We start from the raw sequence: 20570 nt of genomic DNA, 5'->3' as shown, positions 1-20570 counted from the left end.
TTGTAGGGGTGATGGACTGTACGTATCAGTGGAGGCTGCTGAGGGGAGGACGACTCTCAATAATGGCTGGAATGGAGTCAATGGTGTTTGATACCATTCCATTGGCTCCGTTCCAGACATTATTATGAGCCGTCCTCCCCTCAGCAGCCTCCACTGGTATGTAATAAGACTCCAGTCTGTCTGTCTGTCTTTCTGTCTCACCCTCCCACAGCAGGGGCAGGTAGACTGCTGGCCCCTGTCGTGCCCCCATTTGGACTGTGAGTTCACGGTGGTGCCCAAGGGCGAATGCTGTGCCCGCTGCGTCACCGACCCCTGCCAGGCTGACACCATCCGTAACGACATCACCAAGACGTGCATGGACGAGCACGGCATCCAGCGCTTCAGCGGCTCCTCCTGGGTCAAACACGGCACTGAGTGCACCCTCTGCCAGTGCAAGGTAACAGCCATGGATATTCATTATATCTATGCGGACTTCAGCCAACTATACCTCATGTTGGCGCCAAACACTCCATGACTATCGAAATTCTAAATGTCAAACCAAGTTTGCCTTTCAGTGAGAAAAGTAGAAAACAATAATAGAACTTCATTCTGCAGTAGAGAAACTTCAAAGAGAAGAACTGTATTGTGGTTAAAGTCTAACAGTGACCCACTCTAAATTCTCTCTCTCCTCCCCCTCTCTTTCAGAATGGACATATCTGTTGCTCAGTGGACCCCATGTGCCTTTAGTTCCTGAAGCTCTGAAGGCACCTACCTGTACAGTGATATCCATGTAAAAACAACCAGCGTTTTCCACCCTCCAGCCCAACTTCTTTATACCAAATACAAAACATGTATCATAGAACACAGATGGACTACAGTACCCACAAGCCCCCTCTGTGTTCAGCCTCACCAATCAGGGTGACCCGTGTGCATTGAGGAACACCCCCAAATCATCTGCAACATGACGCTGTAAAATACTATTATACTGGCATGAATGTGCTCGATGTAGAAACATTTTGCTGATTTCTAAACTCTTTTAATCTCAATGATATCCTAGATAGTGGTCGTTTTAGTGTAAGTTTCATTTGCTACATTATTAAAGTTGTCTATATTTTATGGTCCTCTGTAGCATTACTTTCCATTTATCTTTTCAATTTATTTCAAGCCCTGTTATTGTGTAATGGTGAAATAAAGTATTTCAATTTACATTAATGATTGTTTGAGCTTGTCTTTTTTAGGATGTCGTGGTATATTAGTCATTGAAAACCATTGATCTCCTACTTAACTACTACTTGTCTGTATTCATATGAAGTCAAAAACACATCCTCCCAGGTCTCGTTGACCCGAAAATCCAATCAACACAGATGACAAATTGCATGAGCTTTGCCTTCCCAGACCTCCCCACTTCCTGTGAAGAGGACAGCGAGGTGAGATTGAGTTCATGTCAGAACACATGTTTGTGTGACAGCGTGTTAGAGGAGAGGAAACTCCGCCTGGGATGTGACACCAGCAATAACAGCCTATCGGGTACCTACACATCATCACGCCTGACCTTTCACATCTAATATTAATGGGGCTGGTGGACTTCCTCTGTCTGCACTGCTGCTGAGGTACATTGTGGTGGTGATGATTACATAATACAGTACAGTAGTCAAGACCGGGATCAAGAACCATCCAGATCAGTCTGATTTTGAATGGATAATTGGCAAGTGTTTGAAGTTTAGGATTTGAAGGATAGCATTTTGAGGGTTTGTTACTCTGCCAATACACTAACAGTACTTGATTGAGTACTGGATTTGATTGAGAGCTTTCATTTGTTCAATACATTGAACATCTCGTGTGTATACTGTGATACAGGAGATGTCATGTCCCAATTGGTTTGCTTTGCTTCCTTCCACTGGTTCCTGGGGGTTTCCTGCATCTCCAGAGGTAATGGTAATACTTGTATTAGTCAGAGTACAGCGCTTAAAACTCCTAATCTAATTAGCATATCAATTTACAGGCTGGCTGGGAGGAATGAGTTGTGCCTGAAGAAGACTTAATTTCCCTGCAGAGGGAAAAGTATCTGTCTTAAGGATATTTCCCTGGGTCTCCCTAGCAGCAGCTTCTTACATGAACAAACACACAGCGGAACCGAATCATGGAGCACATTGGTATATTACCATTTCCTCTCCTCCCTCAGTGGAACATTTGCCATCTCTGGATAACTGCAACTCGCTGTTGGCTGGGCTCCCTGCCTGTGCCATTAAACCCCTACAACTTATCCAGAACGCTGCAGCCCGTCTGGTGTTCGACCTTCCCAAGTTCTCTCATGTCACCCCACTCCTCCGCACACTCCACTGGCTTCCAGTTGAGGCTCGCATGTACTACAAGACCATGGTGCTTGCCTACGGAGCTGTGAGGGGAACGGCACCTCCTTACCTTCAGGCTCTGATCAGACCCTACACCCAAACGAGGGCACTACGTTCATCCACCTCTGGCCTGCTAGCTCCCCTACCTCTACGAAAGCACAGTTCCTGCTCAGCCCAGTCAAAGCTATTTGCTACTCTGGCACCCCAATGGTGGAACAAGCTCCCCCACGACACCAGGACAGCGGAGTCACTGACCACCTTCCGGAGACACTTGAAACCCTACCTCTTTAAGGAATACCTGGAATAGTATAAAGTAATCCTTCTACCCCCTCCCCCACCCATAAAAAAAAGAAAAAAAGTGGTTGTCCCACTTGCTATCATAAGTTGAATGCACCAATTTGTAAGTCGCTCTGGATAAGAGCGTCTGCTAAATGATGTAAATGTAATCTCTCTCCTTCGAAACGTGTTATACCTCTCAAATGATCAATATAGACTACTGTGAACTTGTGCCTGACCGCAATGAAAGCGTGCGCATGCGTGCATGTGTCTGGTGTGTGTGTGTGTGTATATGTGCGTCTGCGTGCCTGGGTTGTCCGGAGTGGCTGGGCACCATCTGGCAGGCTTTGGTCCAGTGACTCCAAGCCGGTGGTGGCTCCTTGCCAGGGGCACAGGGGTAGTGGCACAGCGGGGCAGAGTGGTTGTCCAGCTGGCTCCTAAATGTCCAATTGTCCATGGTGGGATAAGTTGAACTCACCGCAACAGATGTCTCCTCCCACAGAGTGCCCACATTACTGCCTGTCCTGTGTTCATTATTAATGGACACTCATATGATAGGGTTTGGCTAAGGCAGTGGAGCAGTGCAATAGCTTCACATGGAGATCTGTAAACACTGTAGCCTTCATAAACCATTAGTTTACAACATGCGTGTTAGTTGACATTGACAACTCTCAAGGCATCAGAAAGGTAATGTATTGCAGGTCAGTCATCAGACATTATTGAGCCCTTTCATAGCTCTTGGACGTACAGTGTAGAATGCTACAGTAGCTTGACTCCTCTCTATAGGGGACCTGGTTCATATTCTCTACAGGTGCAGCTCAATAAATTAGAATATTGTGGAAAAGTTAAGTAATTTCAATAATTCAATTGACAAAGTGAAACTCATATCGTGGATTAATTACACAAAAAGTGAAATAGTTCAAGCCTGTATTGGTTTTAATCTTGTTGATTACGGTTTACAGCTCATGAAAACCCCAAATTCAGTATCTCAGAAAATTAGAATATTGTGAAAAAGTTCAATATTGTAGACTCAAGGTGTCACACTAATCAGCTAACTAACTCAAAACACCTGCAAAGGTTTCCTGAGCCTTTAAATGGTCTCTCAGTCCAGTTCAGTAGGCTTCACAATCATGGGGAAGACTGCTGACTTGACAGTTGTGCAGAAGACAGTCATCAACACCCTCCACAAGGAGGGAAAGCCTCAAAAGATCATTGCTAAAGAAGCTGGCTGTTCACAGAGTGCTGTATCCAAGCATATTCATGGGAAGTCGAGTGGAAGGAAGAAATGTGGTAGGAAAAGGTGCACAAGCAACAGGGATAACCGGAGCCTTGAGAGGATTGTCAAGCAAAGGCCATTCAAAAAATGTGGGGGAGCTTCACAAGGAGTGGACTGAGGCAGGAGTCAGTGCATCAAGAGCCACCACGCACAGACGTATCCAGGAAATGGGCTACAACTGTTGCATTCCTCGTGTCAAGCCACTCCTGAACAAGAGGCAACGTCAGAAGCGTCTTACCTGGGCTAAGGAAGACTGTCGCTCAGTGGTCCAAAGTCCTCTTTTCAGATGAAAGTACATTTTGCATTTCATTTGGCAATCAAGGTCCCAGAGTCTGGAGGAAGAGTGGAGAGGCACAGAATCCAAGTTGCTTGAAGTCCAGTGTGAAGTTTCCACAGTGATGATTTGGGGAGCCATGTCATCTTCTGGTGTTGGTCCACTGTGTTTCATCAAGTCCAAAGTCAACTCAGCCATCTACCAGGAAATGTTAGAGCACTTCATGCTTCCTTCTGCTGACAAGCTTCATGGAGATGCTGATTTCATTTTCCAGCAGGACATGGCACCTGCCCACACTGCCAAAGGTACCAATACCTGGTTCAATGACCATGGGATTACTGTGCTTGATTGGCCAGCAAACTCGCCTGATCTGAACCCCATAGAGAATTTATGGGGTCTTGTCAAGAGGAAGATGAGAGACACGAGACCCAACAATGCAGACGAGCTGAAGGCCGCTATCGAAGCCACCTGGGCTTCCATAACACCTCAGCAGTGCCACAGGCTGATCGACTCCATGCCCGCCGCATAGATGCAGTGATTCATGCAAAAGGAGCCCCAACCAAGTACTGACAGCATGTACAAGAACATACTTTTCAGAAGGCCGACATTCCTTTTTTCACTGGTCATATGTCATATTCTAATTTTCTGAGATACTGAATTTGGGGTTTTCATGAGCTGTAAGCCGTAATCATCAAGATTAAAACAAATACAGGCTTGAACTATTTCACTTTTTGTGTAATTAATCCACGATATGAGTTTCACTTTGTCAATTGAATTATTGAAATTACCTAACTTTTCCACAATATTCTAATTTATTGAGCTGCACCTGTATGTGTCAGAGGGAGCAACAGACTCAACCTCAACTCTTTAATTATTAATTGGCAAATGTGTTAATATGTAAATCCAGCACAGTGCTGACTCTATGTATAGCAAATCCACCAATTATCACTAATATGTCCTGCTTTAGCCTACATTTAACTAGATATGACATGCAGTATGTGCTCATTTGGCAAAAGGGTTGGTTGAATGCACTAAAGCTGCAGTCACTTATTTTTTATTCTCCCAGCAAGTGTTGTGTATTGCATCACTAAGTAAGTTACCATAGGTGCAAACACTCAAGGCTATACTAGCTGAGAAACCACCTCCGCTACATAGCCATACAGTATATGTGCAGGTATTAGTTCCACAGTATGCAACCACCCAAAGCACTTCATCCTCGCTGTTAAAAATGATCTCTCTATTCCAAAGAAAAGGAAGCAGAAGAAAATAAATCGGAGTAATACTTTTTTTGTCCGTCAATCTGCCAAGCGAGTGACTGGTCTGAGCCCCCCGTCTCACTGTTAGGCATCAGAGGCACAGTAGGAATCAGGCAGGGACAACCAACAGACAGACTCTTTAGACCAGTCAGTCTCATGGGGAATACACCCTGCCTCTGTCCCCACTGATGGATTCACAGGAGACTCACAGTTCACATACATGAAGTTGAACTAAAATTAGTTTGCAGCCAATTCTTGTAAAGTTGCATTATTCCTCTTACAGAAGGGCCTACTTTACCCATTGCAGTAACCATCTCATTTTGGGAGTACACAACTTGGGCGTCCCACTTTTCTCACCCTGAACATTATTGAAACTCTTGGTTTGATGATTTCCCTCACTTACTGCATACACCCAGAAATCAATATCTAATTTATCACTGCAGTGGCACACTTGGAATGGCTTCAGCCTAAGACCTAGCACTCCAGCAGTAAGAAATATGTTTCCCTCATCCAACAAATTACACTGTAGAGTGCCTAGTTGATGGTTTGACTGCCCAGTTTTACTTTTAGATGTATTCTTGTACAGCTCAGTGCCCCCAATGTTTGACATGGTCTGTATCTTTGTAAACTAGCTACAGTATGCTGTATTCTGTATCAACAAACGACTAAACTACGGACATGTCATTAGTGAGAAGAGGGCTAATCATGGCCTAATGGCATGCACAGGGCTATGTTTAAGTGTAATTGTGTAGATACTACCATTATCTTTCTCTTATATCGTACCTTGTGTAAATACAGTCCTACTATAATTATACTCTCTCTCTCTCATATTTCAAGTTTTATTAGTCATATGTACAGGATACACCTGGTATACACCATCCAACGAAATGTTTACTTGCAGGTTCCTTCTTGGCAATGCAACAGCAATCTTACATATTCCATGTAATTGGGTCAGCAGCTGCATGAAGTTGACCTGAGGAGTTGCTTGGCAACAGTGAACTAGTTTCAGCATTGAGGTTATGTAACAGATAGACACCTCACTCTAATAGCTAATAAGGGCACCGGCAACCTAGTATGTAGCAAAATGTATACATTTTATTGATACCATTATTCGGCAGACATTTGTGTCAACATGTTAAAAACAGATATCCTTCGTTTAAAAACCACACACAAGAATGGAAAATATCTGTCAGTTATGCAATACAATACCATGTATAACAGCAGGGGGAACATTCAGTTTCAACCGAAGCACAATATATTACAAACATATCACTAGATCACTTCAGGTGAGATAAACACACTAATTTAGCCATTGCCCCGTACATTCAGCAATTTGTTGCAAAGCCATATCTACAAAATGAAATAAGTTGAGCTGTAATGACCTGTAAAGTGTAGAAGGGGATCACTGAACCAAGGACCATACACCACTTATGTTAACTGCATTGACCTCTTCACAGAATTGTACGCTCTCGCTCTCTCTGTCACATACACATGCATACGCGCACAAACTCAGATGCACACACACAGAATGCATTGTTAGAAAACACTTAAATAACTGAGCATTGGTATACTGTAGTTGCACACTTAACGTATGTGATATAACAACGCTCATAACTCTCATAAATACGAAAAACTCCCACTCTCTTTTGCTTGTCACTGTAAGTAAAGAGGTCACATTCTCTATGTGTTATCTCAAACCAAACCATGACCCCAATACTGGCTTTGAACCAAGGTCATGCTTGTGGTACATATACTGCTGGGGGATATGATATGCGTAAGGTGCGGCAGTAAGATTTGGTGTACTTCTCTCTCCTGGTATAACAAAAGCACATTTACTCCGCAAAGGGCAAATGACCTTTCTGACCTAATTTGCGTTACATTTGAGTATAATGACCAGATAAGCGATCATGAGGTGACTTTTGAATGTTATTTGAAAATAGCTTATGCCTATTATCTTGCATTTGATAATACAACCAGAAAATGAAGAGGTCGTCATAATATTATCATCATCATAATGATGTTTAGCAATCCAGTAATTTCTATAACTACAAGAGAAGAGACACGTGAAGATGGGATATGTGAGAATTATCAAGATAACAAATGAATTCAAAAACCTGTGATAGTGTGAAAGGGTAAACATTGAAGTAGAACATTTAAATAAACAAGACAGACACACACTATCAGACATCTTCTGTTTTTCTGCCTATAGTATAGACTATGTTGATGTCCTTTAGTGGACGTGGGTTATCAAGGCACCTCTTCAGTTGTAATACTCTAGTTTTACAATATAAACTAGCCATGACCATTGTGTCATGCATCGACTGTAGAAATAGTTCCCCATATAGGCACCAAAATGTCACAATAAGAAAAAACACCTTGATATTACAAAAACGTCAAATCTAGCGAGAGCACCATGTTGACAATAGAACTTTGCAGTGAGGGAGGTTAAAATAAGCTGTTTGTCATTGTGTTGGTGTCAGCTTAGAGAATAAGAAAAAAAACCACTGTCTTACAATTAAAATAAATAATAATAAAAACCCATCAGGGATATGAGAGAGTTTATTTTCAGTAGCAAAACAAATTGTCCAGAAGAACCCAAGAGGCCATTGTAGCTACATCCTCTGCTCCAGGAATACTCAATCAGTGTTGGGTTCAATATCTACCCAGACTGAAAAAGATCTAGACTGAAATTGAGTTTCAGTTTGGTCTCTCTCCTGTGTCTCCTCTCCTCCCTCCAGGCTGTGTGTCTGCCAGTAGCAGACAATAGCAGTATTTCCCCTCAGGGCAGTAAGGTCAGGGCGGTGACATTTTGCCGACATCAAAGCATGCCGCCGGCTGTCTTGGCTCCGCGCCCTCGATGACAATACTGGGATGTGTCTCCTGGGTCTCCATGGAAACAGGCGAAGTGGAGTTGGTGGAGGTGGCAGAGTGCGGAGCAAAGTGATGCCCGTCCACCAACAACAGCATGGGGGTTCCGGAACATTTGAGCGCCTCGCTCATAGAGATGTGCACCTCCTCTGGCGTGAGTCCCATGTCCTTACTATACTCCGACGGAGACTTCCTCTTGATCCTCTCGTACGTCTTGTCCACCTGGCTCTCCGGGAAGGTCTCGCTGTCCTGGAAGCGTCCCAGCAGCCAGATGAAGAAGCCGAAGAGGACGAAGGCAGCCAGGCTGGGGATGAAGGCCAGGCACTTGACGTCCAGGCTGGCACCCACGTAGCGGCTGTGCAGGAACATGTCGCGATGCAGGTACGAGCGGTTGGTCAGCGGGTCCACGTGGCTGGAGCGCCACTTGTGGGTGAGCGTGCTGCGGTTGAAGTCGCCCAGCGTGTGGGGCTCCTCCACGGTGAAGATCTTCTCCCCTGGACCAACGTACTGCCCGTACTCATAGGGCTTGTAGAAGATCTGGTTCTTCCACATGTTCAGGTCCAGGATTAACACCAGGAAGATGATGCCGTAGTTGAACCACTTACCTGCAGGGACAAACAATATGGAGGGCAGTTAGGGTCATTTCTGGATGTCAAAATCCAGTTTTATTGTGCCCAAGCTGACGTTGACATGCCCTTTAATTCACTGATTACTGTACCGTTCGGACAAGTTATAAAGCTTTTATGAATCTAATTAATTTAAGGTCATCAATTGACAAAACACAGACAGATAAGACAGACAGTATATGAGAATATATTTGCAGGTACCAGGTCTAACACTGACGCTTAATGAAATGAGGTCATAATATTATTGGTAGCAATCGCTCCAGGTTTACTGATCTAAAGGCAGATAGCTCCATGGGTACATGTGACACAATTCCCTCCCTTTCCTGAGACGTACCACCGTTAATAAGCTTTTAGTCAAAGCAATCATGTACTGTATGACCATTAACATAATGCTAAATGGATGTGCGATGCATTAGGGTTAACAACCTAGCACAAATCAGTGAGCGTTTGAACAGTTTAACATCTAGCATGGGAACATTCGTTTCTCTCCCCTTGATGGTTATCACATTTACATTTTAGTAGACGCTCTTATCCAGAGCGACTTACAGGAGCAATTAGGGTTAAGTGCCTTGCTCAAGGGCACATCTACAGATGTTTCACCTAGTCGGCTTGGAGATTTGAACCAGCGACCTTTCAGTTACTGGCCCAACGCTCTTAACCGCTAAGCTACCTGCCGCCCCACATGAGTTTAAGAAACACATGAGTTTAAGAAATGACTTAAAAGTAGAGAAAACAAGTGTAACACATTTAACAATATCAAAACTGGGGGCATGCTGTGGAACGGAATGAAACCTGGGTGATTGTTTATACACATTGCACCATTCTGATGTGTCTGACGCAGCAGGGGTGCAAGGTGCAGGGGGGGAAGAGGATTTCAGAGACAAGCACCGCTGGTAGGATGAAGAAGTCATGTCAGAACAGGTATATCTGATCTGTATTCATCTTAGGCCAGTGTCATGGTGCAACTGCCAAAACTTCCAACACAGCTGGTCAGATGGAGTGTGAAAATATTGAAATAATAGTGGTAACCCTCTATACCACCTAAATCAATTGGGCTAGTATTTACATTTACATTTTACGTCATTTAGCAGACGCTCTTATCCAGAGCGACTTACAGTTAGTGAATACATCTTTTTTTATACTGGCCCCCCGTGGGAATCGAACCCACAACCCTGGCGTTGCAAACGCCATGCTCTATCAACTAAGCTACATCCCTGCCGGCCATTCCCTCCCCTACCCTGGACGACGCTGGGCCAATTGTGCGCCGCCCATGAGTCTCCCGGTCCGGGCCGGCTGCGACAGAGCCTGGATTCGAACCAGGATCTAGTGGCACAGTTAGCACTGCGATGCAGTGCCTTAGATCACTGCGCCACTCAGGACACAGTATAGTATGTTTACTAATATGGTATGCTTGCTAATATCTGTACCTGTGATATGGATGTGGTACTCCTCTTTGAAGATGCTCTTGCAGACAGGAAGTTTGAACTTGAGCTGCGTGGTGGACATGCCAGGCAGGTTCATATCCAGGTCGCCCATGAACTGAGGGAACTCCCAATCCTAATAACATAAATCAAACATATGATCAATCAATGCAAATAAAAAATACATCCGCCCATAAAAATAATTTACTGTACAGTGTTTGATATTGACAGCTTTTACGGAAGTAAACAATACACATCATTTACCACCAGGCATAAAAGCAAAGACAAAAGAAGAAGGTAAACAATACACATGCTCCAAAGTCTAATAGTGAGTGAATAGCAGGGATTTATTTTCATATAAAAGGATACTAACTAGGGATTCAGAGGAGTTGTCCATTGACGGGTAAGTTACCACAGAGGTCAAAAGCCTGCACAGTGTGTGCTTATATGGCCTTGTAATGTGCCTGTGTGCATTGGGGTTTCCTCATGTCAAAACACCTCAGGAATCACTCACAGACATCTATAAGCTGCCCTCTGTGTCTCAGTCTTTGCTTTGGAATAGTCAATATTGTATATATGTAAGATCCTGGAACATTGTCTGAAAGAAACAAGCGATAATGTCTGGGAAGAATGTGATGTGTGTTGAACAGACAGAGGGGCATACTGTACATTTTAGACAACCCAAACACACCGAGATCTTTCCATCTTTTTATGAATAGCTGCAATGAGTCTTTACGACATACTGTAGTAAACAGTGCCCACACGCACGCATGTGCACACACAGAAACACACAAAACAGTTACAAGCTCGCTAGGTCACAAATGATTCTGTGGAAGAGACACTCACACATGAATTTTTTTTACATTTATATCAGACAATCAAATACCCAAATAAAAGCCAGAAAACAATTCTCCAGCAGACAACAGCTGGGAGGTAGATCCAGCCCAGTCCGTTTATTGTGTCTGTTAATTAGTTTTGGAATAAAACCCAGGTCTTTTCTCATGGAAGTAGGAGATGACCTACACTCTAAAAAAAATACTTGGTTAAAAACAACCCAATTTGGGTTATTTGGTAACCCAGCGCTGGGTAAATATTGAACACACGTTGACCCAGCCAGTTGGGTTGCGTGAATAACCCAACATGCTGTGTTGTTGGGTTTACCCAAACATGGGTTAATTTAACCATCAGTTGTTTTTTTTTCACTTTCATGCAGGATTAACCCAGCAGCTTGGTATTTTTTAATGTAATCCTCCGGTTATTTTCAGGAGGCGTGGCTTATTAGCGGCATGGCTTTCACATAGTTATTTTTGGCCATCCGTGAGAGTAAATGTCATTCCTGTTCATCATGGACCACCTATTGAGATGTGCCTTTTGTTAAGTAAATCAGGTGATAAATGAGGTGAAAAGGAGACTGGAGTGCCACTAACTTTGTACACTACAAATTAAAATGTTCCTTAAATATTTTTACACATGACATATTCTACTATAATATTAATAACATGATTGCTTACACATTGCAACAAAGTGGTAACTATCCCAACATTGAGATTTGTATAGGCTGTTAAGGAACTCAGACTTTCGTTATCTTCATTAAAGCTACAAAAGTGTCTGTGTTCAACCTTACAATGTGATAACAATACAACAGAACAGATGAACCGGAATGACGCTTACTCTCACGGGTGGCCAAAAATAACAATCTGAAAGCCACACCCCTACTAAGCCACACCTCCAGTCTTCTGATCTGACCCCCTGGGTCATATCTCAATAACCCAGCATCAATAATCCAGCACTAACAACTCAACCTTGCTCTTTTTAGAAAACAACCAACTAAGTGACCCAATGCCTACAACCCAGCAGGTTGCAACCCAGTTGGGTCATCCAAACAACCCAGCATTTTTTAGAGTATACCAGCCAGAACACGCACATATGAAGGTGAATGAAGCCATTTCAAAGGCTGTGGCAGGGAGGTGGAGTAGAGGAGTTTTTATTGACTATACCAGAGTAAAGTGCATGGACAGCCAGCATCAAATCCATGTGAGCACTAACGGTGGAGACTAATTGAAATCATAAATAACCGTAGTAAATGTGCTTGCTGTGCACAGAGCAGAAAACCAGAGGAGACTAGCAATCATAAACAACGGCATCTGAATGAGTGTGAAATACAGCCCAGCAGGAGAAAGCAGGAGAGATGTGATTGGTGAGTAGTTTGGTACTGGCTGGGGCCAGGGAGTCAAAATGGGGATGTCACACCACGAGACTGCTGTAGTCATGAGACAGGAGATGACAGCTGAATAATAATATATGCCATTTAACAGACACTTTTATCCAAAGCGACTTACAGTCATGCCTGCATACATTTTACATATGGGTGTCCCAGGAATCAAACCTACAATTCTGGCGTTACAGAAAACATGCTCTACCAACTGAGCCATACAGGATCAAGATGGTCACTATGCCTTGGCCTGTTTCTGAGAGGGGAAGGGACCCCAGTGAAACGCAAGGAGGCCTATGCAAACAAAAGCAGGCATGGTAATGAGACTGTGAAAAGTTGTAATCTTGTAATAAAATAATTTACAAATATTGAATGGCTGAGCTGAGCCAAATGAAATAGCATTGAAAATAAATTATATCTGATTTGTTCTTATATAATTTTGTCAGTTATTGTGCTACAGATAAATCATTTTTGTTAGCTAATCACCATATCCTTGTAAAGTGACATAATAATGTATAAACATACATTTAAGGGATACTACATATTATGACATAATAATGTATAAACAGACGTTTAAGGGATACTACATATTAGACTACTCCATATCCTTTAATAAGCAATAACAAAGTATGTGGACACCTGCTCGTACATCTCATTCCAAATTCATGGGCATTAATATGCACATGCACTGATGTTGGGCGATTAGGCCTGGCTTGCAGTCAGCGTTCCAATTTATCCGAAAGGCGTTCGATGGGGTTGAAGTCAGTGCTCTGTGCAGGCCAGTGAAGTTCTTCCACACCGATCTCGACAAACCATTTCTGTATCGACCTCGCATTGTGCACGGGGGCATTGTCATGCTGAAACAGGAAAGGGCCTTCCCCAAACTGTTGCCACAAAGTTGGAAGCACAGAATCGTCTAGAATGTCATTGTCTGCTGTAGCGTTAACATTTCCCTTCACTGGAACTAAGGGGCCTAGCTCCAACCATGAAAAACTGCCCCAGACCATTATTCCTCCTACACCAAACTTTATAGTTGACACTATGTATTCGGGCAGGGAGCGTTCTCCTGGCATCTGCCAAACCCAGATTTGTCTGTCAGACTGCCAGATGGTGAAGCGTGATTCATCACTCCAGAGAACGCTTTCCACTACTCCAGAGTCCAATGGCGGTGAGCTTTTCACCACTCCAGCTGACGCCTGGCATTGTGCGTGGTGATCTTAGGCTTGTGTGCGGCTGCTCGGCCATGGAAACCCATTTCATGAAGCTCCCGGCGAACAGTTCTTGTGCTGACGTTGCTTCCATAGGCAGTTTGGAACTCAGTAGTGAGTGTTGCAACCGAGGACAGACAATTTTTACGCGCTACACAATTCAGCACTCGGCGGTCCCATTCTGTGAGCTTATGTGGCCTACCACTTTGCGGCTGAACCGTTGTTGCTCCTAGAATGTTCCACTTCACAATAACAGCACTTACAGTTGACCGGGGCAGCTCTAGTATAACGGTGCCACGTTGAAAGTCACTGAGCTCTTCAGTATGGGCCATTCTACTGCCAGTGTTTGTCTATGGAGATTTCATGGCTGTGTGCTCGATTTTATACACCTGTCAGCAACGGGTGTGGCTGAAATTGCCGAATCCACTAATTTGAAGGGGTGTCCACATACACTATATATACAAAAGTATGTTCATTAAAAATTAGCAGAAGCCATACTAAATCCAGCTTGCGTTTCAAACCAACCGGTCTGCATTTAGCTTGGAGCTACTGGTTTGAAAGCCTTTTCTCTTTGAAACACTGCTATGCATTTTCTACCCAGACAAAATATTTGCATATTCATGAGTATGCCACTGACAAACACTTCATTTATGTATAGTCTCCTGTGGGATGGAGAACATTGGGTGGGAAAAAGGTTCACAGAGGAGGAGAGAGGGTTTAGGTCCTTGCCTGAAGTCTGGCTGGATGGATGGTAGGATGTTTGGATGGCTGAGTGGATGATGGGATGGGCAGATGAGGGGTAGAGATGTGAAGCAGAAGCAGTGGGGTTTGTAGACATGCAGGCTCAGACTGATTAAATATCTCCCACTCTCTCAACCCAGTACCACAGTGCCCCTGTGGCTGAGGGAGGGGTGGGGAAGGGGAGAGATAAAGGAAAAGGAAGGGGAGAGTATAGGAGCCCAGCTAGTTTTTAATTGGCCATGGGGGAGCCCCTACCTGCATGACAATGAGCAGGTCAAAGACCAGGATGAAGGATACCAGGAAGGCCCTGGAGACCTCGTCGCTAGGCAGAAATCCCCGGTTCAGGTTGTCCCAGCTGATCCAGTCTGTACTGATGACCAGCAACACCACCGATGTCAGAGTGATCAGGACCGTCCTGGAGGAGACAGGAAGTAAAACCGCATTACTTTCCTGTTAATAACCTGGGACACTTCACAGATTTACTAATTACCACTTTATTAGTCAATTTTTTAGGGCGGACCACAATACTTTGTCTTCTGCTCGTTTCTCTAAAGTACATAACAACAATATAATTATAACAGGAAGTTATCATAGGTTTATGTAAATATTGATTATGGTTTATAATTCTGTTAGGTTTCATTTTATGTTTATCAGTGTGTTATGGACTTTGGATTTAGCAAACTATATTTGGCTCCTCTTTCTACTTGTTTCAATGTCATTCAGCAATTATTACGCTGGTGTTGTGTGGGTTGTTGCATCCCCATGGTGACTGGCTGCATTGCCGATAGCTCGCACCAAGTTCATCATATCATATTTCAAATGTTGTGAGACACAGTTTGTATTTTAGAAATCTAAAGTGGATTCTTTCCCCTCCAGTCCAGATTGTCATTTGTGATTTACCCAGATTCTTTGCCGCATAATGTCAAGATACATATTTATTAATCATACTTTCTCCCCAGTATTTGAGATGTACAAATCATACTTTTTCCCCCCGAGTACAAATTGATTGTGACAGTCAGACTGGGGGCATTCATCAATAAGACAAAAGGATTCCGGAGGAGCCACAGAGATTATAGTTCGACATCCTGCATCCTAATAGAGGCACAATCAATTCTATGGGAAACATAATACATTGAAGAGTGTGGCTTTGAATTTCCATTTATTGGTCATTTACAAATCGTAACGCTCAGATAATACCACACTACTCCAACACATGTTGATGTTTATACATAAGCTCAAATATCCCCATTCCAGTAGTGAACCTAGTGTCCTGTCCAATGACCACCATTAGGGGCATAGATCTACTACTGTACATTGGATTTCTGTTACACTGTTTATACACACTGCATATTTATATACTTGATTGTTGACATAGCTCACTGTAATATATCTACTGCTGTACATATATATTTTTGGGTTTATACGCATAGATTGCATTTGGATTACTGATAGTGTTTTTTGGGTTGTTAATTGGATTTGTTCGGACATTCTTGATTTCTTGTTTTGGATTATTTGTGTACTTTTTGGACATTTTTACTGCACTGTTAGGAGCCAGCAACACAAGCAAAATCAAAAGTAACAGTCAGTATCTGGTGTTACCCCACTCTTCCACCAAGGCACCTGCAAGTTCCCGGACATTTCTGGGGGGAATGGCCCTAGCCCTCACCCTCCGATCCAACAGGTCCCAGACGTGCTCAATGGGATTGAGATCTGGGCTCTTCGCTGGCCATGGCAGAACACTGACATTCCTGTCTTGCAAGAAATCACACACAGAACGAGCAGTATGGCTGGTGGCATTGTCATGCTGGAGGGTCATGTCAGGATGGGCCTGCAGGAAGGGTACCACATGAGGGAGGAGGATGTCTTCCCTGTAACACACAGCATTGATATTGCCTGCAATGACAACAAGCTCAGTCCGATGATGCTGTGACACACCACCCCAGACCATGACGGACCCTCCACCTCCAAATCGATCCCGCTCCAGAGTACAGGCCTTGGTGTAACGCTTATTCCTTAAACGATAAACGCGAATCTGACCATCACCCCTGGTGAGACAAAACCGCGACTCGTCAGTGAAGAACACTTTTTGCCAGTCCTGTCTGGTCCAGCGACGGTGGGTTTGTGCCCATAAGTGACGTTGTTGCCGGTGATGTCTGGTGAGGACCTGCCTTACAACAGGCCTACAAGCCCTCAGTCCAGCCTCTCTCAGCCTATTGCGGACAGTCTGAGCACTGATGGAAAGATCCTGTGCAGGTGTTGTTACACGTGGTCTACCACGGCGAGGACAATCAGCTGTCCGTCCTGTCTCCCTGTAGCGCTGTCTTAGGCGTCTCACAGTACGGAAATTGCAATTTATTGCCCTGGCCACATCTGCAGTCCTCATGCCTCCTTGCAGCATGCCTAAGGCATGTTCACGCAGATGAGCAGGGACCCTGGGCATCTTTCTTTTGGTGTTGTTCAGAGTCAGTAGAAAGGCCTCTTTAGTGTCCTAAGTTTTCATAACTGTGACCTTAATTGCCTACCGTCTGTAAGCTGTTAGTGTCTTAACGACCGTTCCACAGGTGCATGTTCATTAATTGTTTATGGTTCATTGAACAAGCATGATGAAACAGTGTTTAAACCCTTTATACTATGAAGATCTGTGAAGTTATTTGGATTTTTACGAATTATCTTTGAAAGACAGTGTCACGACTTCCGCCGAGGCTGCCTCCCCTCCTTGTTCGGGCAGGTTTCGGCCTTCGTCGTCACCGGCTTACTAGCTACTGCCGATCCCATTCTCATCACTCCACTTATCATGTCTTGTCTTGTCAATCACACACACCTGGTGCTCATTCCCCTAATTAGTATGTGTATAAGTGTTCCCTCTGTTCCCCTTGTCTTTGTGAGTGATTGTTTAATTGTGAGAGCGAGTAGCTCGGTTGTACTCTTCCATTTGTTATTGCCAAGGTGGAATATTTCCCTTGTGATAGTTTCGTATTGACGCTGGGTGCGTTTTATTTATGTAAACGGAATAAACTCTGGACTTCGGTGTTTTACCTCCTGCGCCTGACTCCTTCATTCACACCTCATCACAGACAGGGTCCTGAAAAAGGGACATTTCTTTTTTTGCTGAGTTTATATATATATATATATATATATATATACACAGTGAGGGAAAAAAGTATTTGATCCCCTGCTGATTTTGTACGTTTGCCCACTGACAAAGACATGATCAGTCTATAATTTTAATGGTAGGTTAATTTGAACAGTGAGAGACAGAATAACAACAAAAAAATCCAGAAAAACGCATGTCAAAAATGTTATAAATTGATTTGCATTTTAATGAGGGAAATAAGTATTTGACCCCTCTGCAAAACATGACTTAGTACTTGGTGGCAAAACCCTTGTTGGCAATCACAGAGGTCAGACGTTTCTTGTAGTTGGCCACCAGTTTGCACACATCTCAGGAGGGATTTTGTTCCACTCCTCTTTGCAGATCTTCTCCAAGTCATTAAGGTTTTGAGGCTGACGTTTGGCAACTCGAACCTTCAGCTCCCTCCACAGATTTTCTATGTGATTAAGGTCTGGAGACTGGCTAGGCCACTCCAGGACCTTAATGTGCTTCTTCTTGAGCCACTCCTTTGTTGGCTTGGCCGTGTGTTTTGGGTCATTGTCATGATGGAATACCCATCCACGACCCATTTTCAATGCCTTGGCTGAGGGAAGGAGGTTCTCACCCAAGATTTGACGGTACATGGCCCCGTCCATCGTCCCTTTGATGCGGTGAAGTTGTCCTGTCCCCTTAGCAGAAAAACACCCCCAAAGCATAATGTTTCCACCTCCATGTTTGACGGTGGGGATGATGTTCATCATAGGCAGCATTCCTCCTCCTCCAAACACGGCGAGTTGAGTTGATGCCAAAGAGCTCCATTTTGGTCTCATCTGACCACAACACTTTCACCCAGTTCTCCTCTGAATCATTCAGATGTTCATTGGCAAACTTCAGACGGGCCTGTATATGTGCTTTCTTGAGCAGGGGGACCTTGCGGGCGCTGCAGGATTTCAGTCCTTCACGGCGTATTGTGTTACCAATTGTTTTCTTGGTGACTATGGTCCCAGCTGCCTTTAGATCATTGACAAGATCCTCCCGTGTAGTTCTGGGTTGATTCCTCAACGTTCTCATGATCATTGCAACTCCACAAGGTGAGATCTTGCATGGAGCCCCAGGCCGAGGGAGATTGACAGTTATTTTGTGTTTCTTCCATTTGTGAATAATCGCACCAACTGTTGTCACCTTCTCACCAAGCTGCTTGGCGATGGTCTTGTAGCCCATTCCAGCCTTGTTTAGGTCTACAATCTTGACCCTGACATCCTTGGAGAGCTCTTTGGTCTTGGCCATGGTGGAGAGTTTGGAATCTGATTGATTGATTGCTTCTGTGGACAGGTGTCTTTTATACAGGTAACAAACTGAGATTAGGATTATTCCCTTTAAGAGTGTGCTCCTAATCTCAGCTCGTTACCTGTATAAAAGACACCTGGGAGCCAGAAATCTTTCTGATTGAGAGGGGTCAAATACTTATTTCCCTCATTAAAATGCAAATCAATTTATAAAATTTTTGACATGCGTTTTTCTGGATTTTGTTGTTGTTATTCTCTCTCTCACTGTTCAAATAAACCTACCGTTAAAATTATAGACTGATCATTTCTTTGTCAGTGGGCAAACGTACAAAATCAGCAGGGGATCAAATACTTTTTTCCCTCACTGTATATATATATATATATATATATATATATATATATATATATATATATTTTTTTATATATATTTTTTGTGTGTGTGTGTGTGTGTGTGTGTGTGTGTGTGTGTGTGTGTGTGTGTGTGTAAAGGCAGGGGTCTAGCTGGCCCCGTGACCTTGCTGTGTCCATTGATTTCCTCTTCCTGTTCTTCTAATTAAAGGTGCTGACACTAAACGGAGGAAGATTAACAGGGCTATTGACTGTGTGTTAATGTGTGTAACCCCACGAGGAGCACAGATACAGGCAGCACACAGCCAGAGGAGCACAGTGTCACACCTCCGATTCACAAAGGGCTTTGTCTGAATACCGATACATTAATGAATATATGCATTCTAATGCACTCACACATACTCATGAACCCTAGCACCCACACACACATACTCATAATCCCCAGCATGCACACACACACACACACATTGATCGGGCTCAGAGGCAGCATACTGTAAATGCATTAGACTGCAGAATAGAACGTACCAGAAGAGGACGATCCTGTGGTTGCCTTGTTTCCAGAACCTTCTGGCAGCTTTGCCCCAGTCTGGGTAGTGCTGGTCCTGGAGCATCATGTCAGTGACCTGGGAATAAAACAGGTTAACTTAACATGTGACGTGTGAGGGTGAAATAAACTAACATCAAACTGAGATGGCGTTTCCAGTTATCATTCATTTTTGAGTGATCTCTGAATGAGGCTCAAATTAAATCAAAGAATCACATTCATACGGGATTGAGCTTGTGTTATTTCATTATGTCAAAATGGATGGTTAGAATTTGCCATTCTGCCTATGGAACACCGCAATGGAATGGCATAATCAATTCAAATGGCATTGCTTTGTTTATATACCTATGCTATACAGTCAATCATTAAAAGTAATCTTTTCGATCAACATTAATTTAGATTTTAAAGGGTTGTAATACACAACTATGCAAATCCAGACGTTCAAAGAAGGTACTTCATTGAGGCGAGGGTAATTTGTCAGCAGGCCACATCTCCTTCAGGCAGATAAGAGTGGAGAAAGATTTGGTTGAGAATAGGGCTGTTACGGTGACCATATTAACGCCACACCGGTGGTCACGAGTTATGACTGCAGTCAAATTCCACGTGACCGTTTAGTCACGTTAACTAGGCTTCTCCAAGCTCTGATGCTGCTGATGGTCATTAGTATCCTACCAAACTTGCTAACTGCCTGGTACTCAGCACTCTATTGTCCCTCTAATCTCTCTGACATCAATGCAAATGTAATCGAAAACCAAACCAAACACTTAATGAGAACCCATGAGCTCATGTTGCACAACATTTCTATAGGCTATG

At 43.6% G+C, this 20570-nt stretch overlaps 2 protein-coding genes across 3 annotated transcripts in view; one reads left to right on the top strand and one right to left on the bottom strand.

Moving 5' to 3' along the window:
• LOC121576753 (protein kinase C-binding protein NELL2) overlaps nt 1-1191 on the top strand; it is a 136180-nt gene extending 134989 nt beyond the window's left edge. For both annotated transcript variants that reach the window (XM_041890179.1, XM_041890178.1), the window contains 2 exons: nt 212-436; nt 685-1191. In XM_041890179.1, the coding sequence (XP_041746113.1) occupies nt 212-436; nt 685-726 (267 nt within the window). In that variant the 3' untranslated portion in view covers nt 727-1191. The remainder of the gene's footprint in view (nt 1-211; nt 437-684) is intronic.
• A 5167-nt stretch (nt 1192-6358) lies between these two features.
• The window catches only part of LOC121576752 (transmembrane protein 117), a 73531-nt gene continuing 59319 nt past the window's right edge, over nt 6359-20570 (bottom strand). Inside the window, exons 5-8 of the mRNA XM_041890177.2 lie at nt 19739-19836; nt 14744-14903; nt 10334-10463; nt 6359-8885 (exon numbers count right to left, since the gene is read on the bottom strand). Coding sequence (XP_041746111.2) covers nt 8206-8885; nt 10334-10463; nt 14744-14903; nt 19739-19836 — 1068 coding nt within the window. The 3' untranslated portion in view covers nt 6359-8205. The remainder of the gene's footprint in view (nt 8886-10333; nt 10464-14743; nt 14904-19738; nt 19837-20570) is intronic.

This window comes from Coregonus clupeaformis, chromosome 11 (genome assembly GCF_020615455.1).
Source record: "Coregonus clupeaformis isolate EN_2021a chromosome 11, ASM2061545v1, whole genome shotgun sequence".
NCBI classification, from domain to species: domain Eukaryota; kingdom Metazoa; phylum Chordata; class Actinopteri; order Salmoniformes; family Salmonidae; genus Coregonus; species Coregonus clupeaformis.
This window is presented reverse-complemented; position numbering and strand designations above follow the sequence as displayed.